At 34.5% G+C, this 15,118-nt stretch overlaps 1 protein-coding gene across 1 annotated transcript in view; it reads left to right on the top strand.

Moving 5' to 3' along the window:
• Positions 1–15,118, top strand: part of Cntn5 (contactin 5) — a 1,239,665-nt gene that overhangs the window by 705,227 nt on the left and 519,320 nt on the right. The window contains exon 5 of the mRNA XM_047518061.1: positions 10,534–10,755. Coding sequence (XP_047374017.1) covers positions 10,534–10,755 — 222 coding nt within the window. The remainder of the gene's footprint in view (positions 1–10,533; positions 10,756–15,118) is intronic.

Here is a 15,118-nt window from a genome sequence, read left to right on the forward strand (position 1 = left end):
AGTAAACATAAAAATCACATAATAGGAATGAAATATAATCAAGGAAATTCTTCTGAAGGACAGTTTTATCAGGACTAAGTAATCACAATAAAAAATAAAATTACAAGATTGCTTTTATTGGTTGATCACAGTTTCCTTCAAACAAAACAAAACAAAATCTGCCTGTTTCTGTTGATATATCTGTGTGTAAAAGAAATAAGGCTACATCAGTTTGTTTTGGCAAAGTGCTATTTCTGGATTATAAAATCAGATCATTTTGATTCTACAGTGAACATTCTTTTCATCCTGAACCTCACAACTTACCTCCTAAGGAAAAGGTTTAAGAAAGGGTCCTTTCTGACTCAGAAGGCAAAACAAAAGAAGTAAATAGCAGCTGAGATAGATACTCTCATAGACTTTTGAAGGTTTCATATTCCTTTGAAATTTGATTCACATGTAAGACTTTTGACCAGAGAAGTAGGAAAGTATATTATGACCTGTAGTGGAGAAATAGTAGTTCCAAAGTTGAGGATTTGTTTCTGGAAAGAGGGTTTAGTTATATACTGAATGAGTATCAGAGATGGGACAAATGGGTACTGATGGTGACTATGACATTTGATCAGGCTGCAATACTTTGTCCTGCTTCCTGTCTTTGTTTCAGCTTTCCTAAGTCACTGAATTAAATGTGCTACTGGTTTAGTCAACAACATCACAACCACAACACATGAGTGCATTTAAATTGATTAGCAGATATCTCACCCGTTAAATGAGAACTCATCAAACTTAGCTAAATTGTCAATGAACAATTTTCATTGATATGTTTTCTTCAGAGAAATTGCTGTTAGTTGCACAATTTCCCATTTACTCTGGTATGTGCCTCACTAGCCTTTCATTCCCAGGGGCAAAGCTGTGGGACTGCCTTTGAAGAAAAATTGTCATATAATGAGGTCATTTGAGGGCTTCATAGCTAACTCCCCTTGTAGGGAGCCATTGGCAACCTTTTCATGTGCAAACTAGCAAAATAGAAATCATAAACATATTTCCAATGTGCTTATTTCCATTTGCAAGAAATGACCAAAGCTCAATTCAAATTCCATCTCTCCTGCCAAGCACTATTTGTTTGGTATCAATTGCTTCTTTTTAGATGCTCCCACACAAGTTACCTTGAATAGTAATCCCATTATACACCTATTTCACTCTCCCTTTTAATATTGTGGCTTGAGGCATAAGCATCACAGTGAAACTGTGATCACTGGAAAGAGCAACAAACAACTAGAGATGACAAGCATAACATTTCTTTTAATGGTAAAGTATAAAGAAATCTTATTTGCTCAAAGTGGTTATACAAAACAGGAGCTAATGCACCCACCCAAATAGGAAAGCACAACTTGTTTGGTCCCTACCCACTTCCTTACATAAATACAGAATTGTATAGTAGTCAGGTGAAGGAAGGTTTCAACAGGCCTGAGAAAGGTCTTCATTTTAATAGAGAATGGTGTTCACATAGCAGTGAACTTCCAGAAAGTATAAAAAATTTTCCCAGGCAGTCTGAATAGGAAAAAATTATACTTTCCTCTAAAACTAACACACACACCACACACACATACATTTTATCTGAGTGTCTCTGACACTGGGTTTTGTTCACAATTCCCTGATTATAATATGATTTCCATGAAGTTTATAGTATTCCCTTCTTAGTTTAGAAGAACTCTTTGAAGGCAGAAATTACATGCTTTATTGCTTTTTGTATTTGCAGTTATCTTTTGGTGTGGGATATGTAATAGATAATCAAATTATATGTATTGAATCAATGTTATATCTTGTATTGCATTATGTGTATGTATGCCCAAGTACCATGATTATTTTTACTCATAGAAATCTATTCAAAAATCTGCAATTGACTGAGCGTACCTACATCTTCTAGATTCTATATGTGATCTATACCATACCAAAGGATATATGAGCATATTGAAACACTTATTTATTATTTATACTACTAATATAAGTGTAATATGCCTATAATACAATTTCTAAACTTATGGGGAAATATGTTTTAACTTTAGCATTTATTGCTAAGTAATTTAAGTTGTTTTAAAGTTTAGCAACAAATAATGTCTGACGTCTTATAAAGACAGAATAGAATCATATAAGCTATTATTATCATTACAGAGTTAAACTTCACTGAAACCTTTAATTATCCAAAACAAGAGGGAATTCTTTAATCACTAATTTGGTTATACTTCACAACTAGCTCCTGCCCTTACTAATTTCTTCAGTGATTCATATTCATATAATGAAGAAATATCAATTTAATGCAATCACACTCTATGCTTTTGGTAATTTAAAGAGCTACTGCATAAATACTAGAGTTTTAAAGACTTTTAAAAACCACAAAAATACACAAAGGAGGAAAACTATAAGAATATCATTCTTAGTAAAAGCATAAAATATTCAGTTTAATGTACATTATTTTCATGATATATCTATACCTATTACTAAGCATTTACTACTTAAAAAGGAAAATAAAGTGCTCCAAATCTTAAATCATTATGACTTCAAAGATAAACAGTATAACTTTTTGAGGAGTGCTAGAAATCATTTAGAACTGTTTCTTTTTACCCGGTAAGTATGTCTATTTTTCAATCTTATGCAAATAACACCAGAAATGCAGTGATGTTGACTTTTTTTCCTTTTATGTTAGAACTATATGTTATGAACTACACTTTAGATGACTGACTGTGGTGCTTTAAAAATGTTGAATTTCAGTCTGTGCATATACATTCTCACTCCTGTGGCTAAAACACTGTAAAGTTTACACATAATACATTTCTTGAAGAAAATGCTGAGTTGAGATATAGAGTGCATCTGATTTTGGCTATTTCAAGCTCTCCTCTGCCATAGATGCAGAAACCAAATTGAAATAATGCACATTACTTATAAATTATTAACCATTTCTAAATATGCTTCACACGACTGGCTTCTCTGAGGTGTTACATCCATCCTTGCAAGCTTCATAAAACAGTAGCAGCTAAAGTTGCACAGTTAACATTAATCCTCATCAAAGAAAGGACAGCCTTAGCAATTACCCTGCAAAAGGTCAGATATCAAATTTCTTTATGCTGACTTTGATGCCAAATTGAGTCACAGTGCAGGCTTGGAGATTGCATGACTGCTGCTTTTTCTGTACACTGTCATCAGTATACACTGCTACTCTCTTCTTGCTTGACTTATGAGTCAATGAATAATCATTAATATTCTTAGAAGTGCTGCATATCACTTGGTGTTACAGTTTACTTTTTTAAGATTGAACAAGCATTATAGAGAATAAATGAATTTATATAGGAGATTTGTCATTTCATGAATTTTTGGTTTTCCTTACCCATCTGCAGCTATAAAATTTTACAGTGTTATATGAGGTGCTGAGAAAAAAAGAAGATTCACATCCAGAATTCAATAGCGATATACTAGTTGTATGATAAATATTTTAAGAGCTTTCAAAGGTCTTTAAAATATATTTTTCAGACTTAAGGACATAAATAGAATTCTCAAGTTTAATTGCTGTCAGAAAATTCAGGAATATTTAAAATATGGTAAGAGTAAATATTTTAAAATATTCTTTATCATACTGACATTTTATTTTGTTTTATTCATCAATATTGCCATAAGAAGTTCTAGTTCTACATATTCTAATCCATTATTTCATTAATATTATTTACATCCAATGGTAATGTTATCATCTATAGAGTGACCTTTTAAATAATGAAAGAGAATGCTATTAGTTTCAAGACTGTAAGTAGTGGCAATGTCATTCTAACTTAGTAGACTATGATTTTATTAAATAATATAAGTTCAGTGGCTCCAGGGTCATTTGATTAGGAAATATTTAATGAAGGTATTAATATTTACTCCTATCCATCTTCCAGTCAGAATTTCATGGTGTGAGAGCACCAGGTTAATTGAGTTTTATCAAAAAAATCTCTTTGCCACTTTAGAAAAAACTGTAAGGTACATTCCCTAAAGTCTGATCTATATAAAGTAAGAACACAGAAGAAGAAATGAGTAACATATTACTAGATTCTTCTGACATTTCAGTCTAGATATTTATTAAAAGATTGAGGAGCTGAATATTTTTTTTTCTGAAAAGAAACTAAGTGACTCTTCTTTTCATACCCTGCTCAAGAAAATGGAGAAAAGATGAGTAGATTATGCTCTGACCAATGGAATCACAAGAATAAATAAGTGTTGAGTTTTCCATAGATTTATAGTTTCTATCAGTGGTCAGATTTTTTTTTCTCTTGAGAATTTGTTTATTGTAGTATACCTGTTAGGAAAGTTTTTAAAAAATGTTCTCCTCCCATTACCCACCCTTGTAACTCCTCAGGGTAAAATGTGTATTAAAATTGGGTATTTATATTCCCATTTCATGACCTAATCACAACTGGAAGGGGTAGACCAATTATACTTACCAGACAGTGGTATAGGGTAATAACTAGACTACAGATATTAATAAAGAAAATATAGTTATCATTTATTGATTTCTCACTTTCAACCAGGCACAGTTCCATTTGCTTTATATGTACTATTTTGTTTGATCTCCATAACAACCTATAAGGAAGAATCTATTTCCTTCCAAAAGCAAGGAAACTGAGTGATAGAGCTATTGGTGTGCTGATAAAGGCATGGAGATATTATGAAGTGTAGTCAAGATTTAAATCCATGCCATCTGTCTTCAGAACCTACACTGCAGATTACTGATAGCTTCTCTCATTTAAAAATCTCAATCAAAAAACTGACTAGCCATGGCAAGGGAGGAAGACATATGCCTCAGAGCTGAAAAAGAGCATTATGATTCCCAAGAATTAAGCCATGATGCCAGCATCATTTAAAAAGAAAAAAAAAAAGTAATTTTCTTCCCAAGGCACTTTTTTTTTCTCCATCATATGTGTCATACCTCCTTTTTTTATCACGACACAGGTGACATTTACTCAGTTTCCCCAAATTAAGGTAGTGAGTCAGATTAGACATGAAAGGTATGAGAAATTTAAGAAATAAAAACACACAGAAATAAGTAAAAAGACAGGGCACGGTGGGATGATCCAGCTCTGATGCAAACAGGGATCTAACACAAATAAAGTCTGTGGGCTTTATTTAAATAGGTAGGAACCCCAATGGGTTTCAGAGAGAAGAACTTCCTGAGGTAAACAGGAAGAAGATGGCAAAGACAACTTAGCTAGGGCTTAGCAGGTTATGGTCTACCACCTCTACTTCTGGGCTACTGTGTTAAAACCTAGGGCTGTCTGAGCCACTGGGCAGGAGGTCAGCAAAATCTGAATTGTCTGGATGGAATTTCATGGAGAGTTCTCAGAAAAGCAATCCACCTGCCTTGAGATAGCTCAAACCCATAATTCATTCACAGGCCCTGACATAGTTTTATGTATTTACAGAAAAATTCATTTGTGTAATGCTCTTCTACTAATACACTACTTCTTCTTCTACTAATATACTAGCAATTGATGATCTTCCACCAATATATCCAGACTGTAAATCCTGTGGAGCTAGGGACCTCATGACCTTCCTTTGCGGTTTGCTCAATCCTGTATTCCCCATTCGTAACACAATGTAAAAATTCAATAAAGAGTTATCGAAAAAATCGATGAATGCTGAATGAGGAAGGAGTAAATTAGTGAGAAAATGACATTTGAGTTTGCAGAAAGAGAGCGAGAAATTATGTGCACAAAGAATCCAGTCCCAAGCCCCTCAGAATGCCACTCAGAATTTCTGTTTCACTTGGCCTCTGAAATCCTGGACCGAGAGTTTAGAACTTTCAGGTAGAATTCATCAGGGAGGGAGCTGATGTTTTTGAACAAGATCACTTAAGAGGTCATTTAGATTGAAAAGAGTTGTTTCCTAGGGTTAACCAACGTTTAAAAGTACAGGAGACAAAAATAGCAAAAGAGAGTGCCAGTAAGAAAGGAATGAAGACTTGAGGTTATGGTCTCTGGGAATCATGAAGAAAATGTTTAAAGGGAAAAGGGATGATTAACTGTGACAAACACTACTCATAGGTATGATATAGTGAAGATTGGTCTTAGATTTAGCAATTGTCTGGTCATTTTTAATGTTGAAAAGAGATGTTGTGCAATGATACAAGCATTCTTCTGGGAATAGATTCAAGGGAGGATGGAAGGAGACGAATTGGGTGCATTTACCATATACAACCCTTTTCCAGGAGAATTGCTGCAAATGAAAAGAGGTAGAAGGAATGATAAAGTCAATATAGCTTTTTTAAAAAGCTAAAACAATGTTTGTATTGCTATGGGAACAATCTAGCAGAGGCAAAAATAGATGCTAAAAAAATAGAAGTAATTTTCTGGAGAGATGTCCCATAGTAGTAAAGATGGGATGGACTAGGATCCACACATAGTCAGGTTGGTCTTTAATAGATATTCAGTTCTTCATTTGACCAACAAGAGTGAAAACAAGGCAGACTGTACCTGTACACCTGCAGATGGTAGGAGCATATGAGGGACTCTCTGCTCTGATTGCTTCTATCTTCTCAATGCAGAAGATCAAGAAGGAAGGAATGTGAGGAGAGAAGATAAGATGTGACTTATTTGTACTGGAATGCATGAGAGTAAATGAACTAAGCAGTAGCACTGTGAATAGCAGCTCACAAAAGGTCCCTGGAGGTTAATGATAATGAACTAATATCTTGAAGCATGATTGTGTTCTGTAGCTGCAGACTATGTTCATAGTTGGATTTAAATTTGTGGTAAGTTATTAGCCTGTGAAAACAATCTAGGGTAAAGGATGAAAGGTGAAGGGCATTGTGATTTAGGTACATGGACTCTAACCTGGAGGTTACTAGGGAGAGCAGGATATGGGAGAGTAAGAAGGTATTATGATCAATAGGTGGTATGCCTTAAAGTAGTTGCTCTCTTAGATAGTATTGCTAAAAGTGGGGGTGTAGGTTGAAAGAGATTAAAGGATAAGATCAACAGAAATGCAAATTCTTGAATTTAAATATAGGAAGGAGGTGCAGCTATTTTTCACTGTCAACAGATTCCTACATTTGTTGGGTTAATGTAGTACCCCAAAGTCGAAGGTTAAGCAAAGTTCTATAACTGAAACACACATTTTCCCATTTATTTATGTTAATATATGTATTTTAGAGATTTGAGGATCCCTGGAACCTGAATTAAAGAGTAGGAAACTGGGGATGTCATAGAAAAAGACTGATTAAAAATATCTCTGAGAAATGGAATGGCCTGTTTGAATGATAGTCCAGTGCACTCAGTCCATGAGACTCAGTGGAAATGGCAGTGTGGAGGTTCAGTACTCTCTCCAGAGCTTAGAAAGTCCCCTTAACCCCTTGGCTCTAACCTCACTGCACCTCTTCCCCACACTGTGTAGAGCAGGCTTTGCTCCACTCTGTGCCCCATCTCTGCAGGGTCAGCTTCTGCACTTGATCTCTGTCCTATTAGCTGTTTCCTTATCTGCGCCCAAAGACTCTCTTCCTCTTCCTTCAGGGACATCCCTCTTCCCTGCTTTTCCTCTTTACCATCCAGATTTGACTCTCTGTTTTTTCTCTTAAATGTTGGTGCTCCCCTGAATTCCATTTTCATTTTTCAACGCTCTATTTCCTTTTAAGTACTTCGTTTTCAAATCGATTCATCTTAACAGTTTCAGTAATGCTCTGTTTGAGTACCATTTAATCATCCCTCTCATGAACCTGAACTCTCCCTTACATTGGCAGAACCTTATAATCAACATAAGATCCCAAGGTGCTCCTCAGGCCCTCCACCTGTCCAAACCAGAATCCACTCACTTCCAGCACAAGCCTTTTCCTGTATGCATTCCTTTCCATCTTTCAGTGGCTAGAGCACATCTAGTTCTTTTCTTTTGCTTCTTTTCAGTCTATTTAGTCAGCAATCTTTTTGATTTTATTTCCATACATATTATCATCTCCCTATCCTTGTTAATCTTTGCCTATCTTACAGCTTTAGGCCCTTGAATAGCATCTGCCTTGTGTCCTGTTGTAATATGGCACTGCAGCCAGAGTGGTCTCTGAAACTTCTGCCATTCCCCTTTCAGAGCCATACTGGATTAGCATGATACACTAATCATTTTCATCACTGGTCCATTGCTCACTAATCCAGCCTTACCTCTGCTCCCAAATCACTCCCTCACACACTAGGCTCCTATTTTAATTCACCAAGCATGTCATGCTGCCTTTCCTTTACAGGTGTTCACAAATTTTCTTCCCTTTGACTAGAATGTCTTTCCTTCTCTGCTGTGGGCTTTCATGAGCTGATTGTTAATGGGCTGTTGGGACTCTGATTCAATAGAATTTCCTCTGGAAAGCATTTTCTTATGGTCATCATCCGAAAGAGAATTCCTTACCCATATCAGGGAGCCCATAGCTCCCTAAATTATTTTTCTATTGCATTGGATTAAAATTGCTCCACTCTTGACTTTCATTTCCACTGGATTAAAACTCCTTGAAGATGGAGGAAATATTTTATTCACCTTTGTGTCCCTAGCATTTGACACATGCTAATTTCTCAATATAGTGTTTGTTGAATGCACAAATGAATGAATTGCCAGAATTCTAGTAACAGCTTTAGAATCACATTAATTGATAGAAAGGCAACCACTGTTGCAACAGATGCAACTGATTACATAACAAATGAAGCCCTAGTGTAGAGTACACAGCCAAATTACCATTTGGCTCATCTCTGTTGACACAAATGACATAAATCAATTCCTGTACCTCTTGGAGTGTGAACCTAAAGCTGTTATTACATATGATTACAACCACATAATGATTCTAGCCTTTTTAAACTTCATTATGGTCTTCTGGTTTTCTACAGATTATTCCTTTCTAGCTTTAAGAACTATAAAGCACGACCTCATGTTTTATTTTAATTTTAACACTAGCCTGGGATGGTTCCTTTTTCTTTTTTATAAATGAGCAGAGCAAGCAGTTAAAACACTAAGCAGCAGACTGTGCTGAGAAATAAATAGGTTCAGAAACTAAAACTACAAACCACCTTAAAGGAAAACTCATTCCCTTTTCATTACCTTACACCTCTAGGTGCCAAAACTTGCATTTAATTCGAGTTTTAAAGAAGATTTTATGTCTACCCATAATTTATTCTCACATAGCTTGCCCAAGAGAAGTTAGCTCTTTTCAGTTAAAATTGATCCACCTTCATCAGGCTTCTGCTTGAATAGCAAAGACTAAAGGACATGAATCTCTTAACAACTCCTGATGGGCTTGAACTACACATATCATACTCATTTTAAGTGTGGAAAACATCTAAAAATATGCTTTTTAGAGTTTCAGAGAACTCATATTTACAATTTCACAGTGCTGAAGATGTTAAACTTAATTTGATGCTTAACACCTAATGTGTTATTTTCAAATCACAGAAATGCTTCAAGCATTCCAAAATATCTTTATGAAGACGTGTAATGATTCTAAGTAATTTTAATTATGAGAAAGCTTACTGACAAAGAAAATGGCTTCTATCTTAAACTAAGTTAGTAACCACTAAGTTCAAATGTCAGATACCTTCAACAAAAATGACTGATTACTAAGACTATTTCCATGATTAGCAAATTATCTGGTTGAATTGATATTAGACATAGAAAAGAATTCCTTTCCTAATTGCTCTTTAATATTCATAATTTTTTAAATAATTCATGTAATAAACTTATTCCCTGTGAATGTAAAGAAAATTAGTATAATCTATTCCAGGCGCTATGCTTACCTTTTCTAAGCAAATACTTTGGTAATTAAATTATGAACAAAACATTCTCAACAATTAATAAAAATGAGAGCTTTATAATATTATCCCACTTGAAAATATTAAGCTATATAAATTATACAACAAAACATACAAAAGAAATTCCATTCAAATTATTTTTATGTCCCATAGTTAGTTTGCTTTTCCTGTTTAGAGGTATACTTTCAAGTTTAGTCTAAATGTATGTGCTCCATTAGATACATTTCCTTTTAAATGACAATTTATAGATGATGCAGATCCAATCTATATTTAAAGAACAGAAGTGAGAAGATTATTTTTCCCCCACATTTCTAACAATAAAAAGAATCTGATCTAATGTATGTGGGATGACTATAGTTTCAGAGTTTTTAGAGAACTATTAAGGAAAATGCATAGCTGATTCCCAAATCGGGAAAGTATAAGACTTGAGCTTTGGATGCCCTCGTTCCTTCCTTTCCTTATTTTCCCCCTCTCTTTCTTCCTTCCCTCCATCACTGTTTCCTTTTTTACTTTTTTTTCCCCTTAATATCTTTTTTTTTTCATTTTTTTCTTATAGAAGTCCAGTATTACAATCAGTAGATATTTTTCATAAAATGTTCTAAAATATAAAAGTAATTTTTTTTGTACTCACACTGTAGTTTGAATTTGGTTGCAGCTCCAAGAAAGATTTTCAACCAAGTCTTGTGAAGAAATAATTTTCATAGAAAAAAAAATAAAGCAGTCTCCCTATAATTCTCTTTTTTATTATTGTTTTCTTTTACAGAGTATTCTGAAGCTCCTCCTGGTCTCCCTACTTCACATACTACTTTGCTAAGAATAAAGAAGAGCTCCTCCTCCTCTCTCTTTGGTTCCAAGGCCAGACAGCGATATAGCAGCCCTTCCTTAGGAACACTGAGTGTCTCTTCACCCAACTGGCGAGGGGCAGCTCAACACTATTATTCTCCCATCAGTCTTTATCATTCCTCAGATGCCTTTAAACAAGATGGTAAGTGTCAAAGAAAAACTGTGAAGATGAAGTTAAACAGGCCAGGAAGATTTTATTGAAAATTTTTTCAACAGGGATCAAGATGGCTATAATAGCAGAGAGAGAGAAAACTTCACTGTGCTATGACTAAAGGCAAGAAAGTTTTTAAGAGGTATGGTGAGCTGGAGGAAAATTAGAAGAGTATAGAGGAGAACTTGGTCAGCATGGTTAGGCCATCTGTGTTTATTTGTGATTATTGAAGTTAGTCTCCTACCCTCTCACAGAGACTAGGACCCTATGATTCTCAATGACTACATTTCAAATGGTTAGCTCCCAGGTCCTTGAGACAGACATTGCTGGCTTGCAAAAATGGCAGTGATTGGGAGATAATTTTTATATCAAAGGACCTGAGAATGAGTTTGCAATTTCAGACTTGTAAAATTTATGTTCTTAAATAAAAGGAAGTTCAAGACTAAAATAAGGAAGAAAACAAAAGTTTGATAAAGCAGAGGAAACTGTTAAGGCCAGCTTGGTTATAAGTTCCTTTTCAATTCTAAACATTACTCAAGTATTTTAATGCATTTAATTATTATTTAATTATACTCAATGCCAATCATGATTTAGGAATAAGACTATTGTATATTTTTATAAGTAAAAATATACATTTTGAGTGGCAATTTAGCAATGAATATCAATAACCTTAAAGTAGTTGTATAATACAACTGTTTTATTTCTGGATGTATAGTCTGTGCAAAAAAAGCAGGGCACACAAAGGTATATGTATATACTTAGCACTATTTGAGTGTTAAATAAGAAATAATGTCCAACACTAATATATCAGTTAATTTAAGAACTACTCAGTAGCTATTAACATTATCATTTGATAAACATTTTCTAGATTTTCTCTAACTCTTTCATTATTGAGCATACAGGGAAACAAAATAGGTATTAGGTTAATTAGCAACCAGGGGGACATAATAACACTTCATTTTTAATAGGCTCTGTGCCAGTATTTTACATAACTTATCTCATTCAATTACTTCAACAAATATGCGTGGTGTATATTGTTACTATATTCTATAGAAATGGAAACTCAGGGATAGGTAGGTGTTTTGCACAAGCTTATACTGCTAATAAATAGTTTACCCAGTTTTCATTTACATGTCTACTGATTTTAAGATCAGTATTCTTGGGTTAAATTTCAGTTATAAGTGATGGATTAAACATTACAAGATATATTTGCAAAAATTAAATTGCTTGGAGAGATTTTTATGTCAGATATTCAAATGTCAAATTGGGTTGTGGTGCTAGGCACAGGCAAATTCATCCCCCCTGATTATTTAACTTGTTTCCAGTGGCCCATCATCCCATGATGTTGACATTGAAATTTTATTTATGCATAGTGTTAGCACTCTAAATATGTTTTATTTGCCAAAGTATATACTAAGTATAACTTTTAAAATTTCCATTATTTTAAATGCAATGCTATACTCAATCAGGCAAAGATGTTTTGGGGTTTGTATTCTTCAGGCATCATCATTTTATGGGATCATGTATAAGTAGAATATATTGAGTGTTGAGAACTATGAATACTCAGATTTTGTGTAATTTTCTACCAGTTAGTATTCTACTTTTTTGTCCACTTGTCCCAAATGGAAGTTCAGGTACTTTACAATGATAAGTAAAATATGGCAAGAAAATATGAATTAAAACACATAACAATTATGCAAACAATAAATCTTGGGATATATGATGAGCTAGGCATAAGACTAATTCAAATTATCTGTTGTAAACGCCTGCATTTATAATAGAATACCTTTATACCTGCTATTCACTGTTTCATTATGGGTAAGTAGTAGCCAAGGAATGAGACATTTTGGTCATTTAAATATTTGACAGTATTCAAATATTGAAGCAGAATAGTTATTCAATAGAAGCACAGCTATTTCCAACACAGGTCAGTCATTTTTCTGGAGGGTCCTCATTAAGACTTTATTATTTGATAAAATGTGCACTGACCTGAACTCTGTCTATCTATCTATCTATCTATCTATCTATCTATCTATCTATCTATCTAATTTTTCTACTTTTAGCCACATCCCCAGTCCTTATTTTCTTTAAATATACATTTTATTTAGAGACAGGGTCTTGCTAAGTTGAAGAGGCTGACTTTAAACTTGTGATACTCCTGACTCTGCCTCCTAAGCCACTGGGATTACAGGCATGTGTCACCAAATCCAGGATGAACATTATTTTTACTGTATAAATAATTTCATCTCTTTCAATAAAGGGACATGGAACCAAAATAGCAACAAAAGGATAAGTTATTCTCTAAGTCTGTGCTCCTGGATCTTAAATGTATATGTAAGTCATTTAAGAATCTTAAAATATAAATCCCATTTTAAAGATCAGGAGTGGAGTCAGAGTACCTCAGTTAGAAATATGTTCTCAGTGATGCTGATGCTGCTTGATTATACTTTGAATAGCAAGGTCCTAGTCTGGGAACCAATTTAATATAATGTAAGTCTTTTGCAGAACTAGCTTAATCCACATTTTACAATATCCAGAAGAGTGCATAGTTTGAGTATTTCCCAAGTAATCTTCCCTAACTACTGTTCTCTCACCCAAGTATTTGGTAGATCTTGGCTAGACGTGACTTTGAATTCTTCCTCTCTGACAACAGTCTGACATATGGCTTTTGTCAGGTAATTCCCTTTAGCCTTGATAGAGAGTAAACCTGAGGTTAACATGTTCTTGTGAAAAATGAGAACTCTAACAGAGCCTGAATGAAAAGTCATCCCACTCATTCTCAGAGTTAAGCCAAGGAGTACCACAGTTGGAGCAAAGATTTTTCTGACAAATGCAAACACTCAGTTTGAAGAGCAATTTGGTGAAGTAATTCCACTACTGGATATGAATCCTGGTGAAACACTCTCACACATACATAAGAAAATTAAAAATATGTTCACTGACATATATGTTTAAAAGTGGAAATCAGAAAACCTAGGATATCCATTGGAAGGGAAAGGGACAAATAAATTGTATTTTTCCCTCAATGGAAACCTACAACTCTGAAGTGAATGGTTTATATCTTTATGATACAAAATGCATATGCCTCAAAATATAATGGTAAATATAAAAAGGTAATTACAAATAATAAATATAATATGATGCCATTTATGTGAAACAAAGAATAATATGTGGATACATGTATATGGTTATTTTAAAGCATGAACTTGAAACCACAAGTAGACTCTAGTGCTTATCTCTGAGGTCAAAGGAAACATGTGAGAAGGAAAGGCATAACCACACCTTAGTGATATTCAATTTCTTAAAAATATTCTGAAACAAATATGATGACAGCAGTAGTAGGTAGTGGTACCTACAATGGCTCATGGTGCCTTTCTCCTGACATTTATAATTCAATACCTTCTGGCTCTTAGAGCTGTCCTATTAGCTTGCTTCTGGAAAAGAGATTCAGACAGAAGTATGGGATATGACTTTCAACATGGGCCTGAAAAAGATCCTAGCTTCTGTCTTGTTTACCTTCCTTTGTCTCTGGCTTGCTCTTGCTAATGGACGTCAGCCAATGTTGAGAGAAGTGTCCACTGAGAATAGCCTCTGGCCAACAGTCCATGAGTAATTGAGGCACTCAGTCCCACAAACCTCAGGAACTGAACCCTGCCAATAATCACATGAGGGAGTTCACAATTGGAGCAGTGAAGTATTCCAATCTTGTTGTGAGACTATGGTCCCACTTCAGCAAAGACGCATATTCATAGGACCTACTTAAACCATACCTGTTTTCTTGACCTGTGGAGATAGATAATAAACATATAACATTCTTTTTGTTTTCTGGGTATCCCTTCTGTTATTCTTACAATACCACTACATTTTATTTTATTTTATTTTTTAATTTTTAAATTTTTAAAATTTGTTCTAATTAGTTATACATGTCAGTAGAATGCATCTAGTCATATTACACACAAATGGAATACAACTTCTCCTTCCCCTGACTGAACATGGTGCAGAATCACATGGGTAGTGTAATAATACGTGTATGTAGGATAATAATGTCCATCTCTTTCCATCATCCTTCCCATCCTCACATCCTCCCCGTACTCCCCTCTGCACAATTCAAAGTCCCTTCATGCCCCACCCCACCCCCCATTATGGATCAGCATCTGCTTATCAGAGAAAACATTCAGCCTTGGATTTTGGGGTTTGACTTATTTCACTTAGCATGATATTCTCTAGCTTCATCCATTTACCTGCAAATGCCATAATTTCATTCTTCTTTAAGGCTGAGTAATATTCCATGTGTATATGTACCACATTTTCTTTATCCATTCATCTGTTGAAGGGCATCTGAGTTGGTTCCATA

The sequence above is a fragment of the Sciurus carolinensis genome, chromosome 11, assembly GCF_902686445.1.
Source record: "Sciurus carolinensis chromosome 11, mSciCar1.2, whole genome shotgun sequence".
NCBI classification, from domain to species: Eukaryota; Metazoa; Chordata; class Mammalia; order Rodentia; family Sciuridae; genus Sciurus; species Sciurus carolinensis.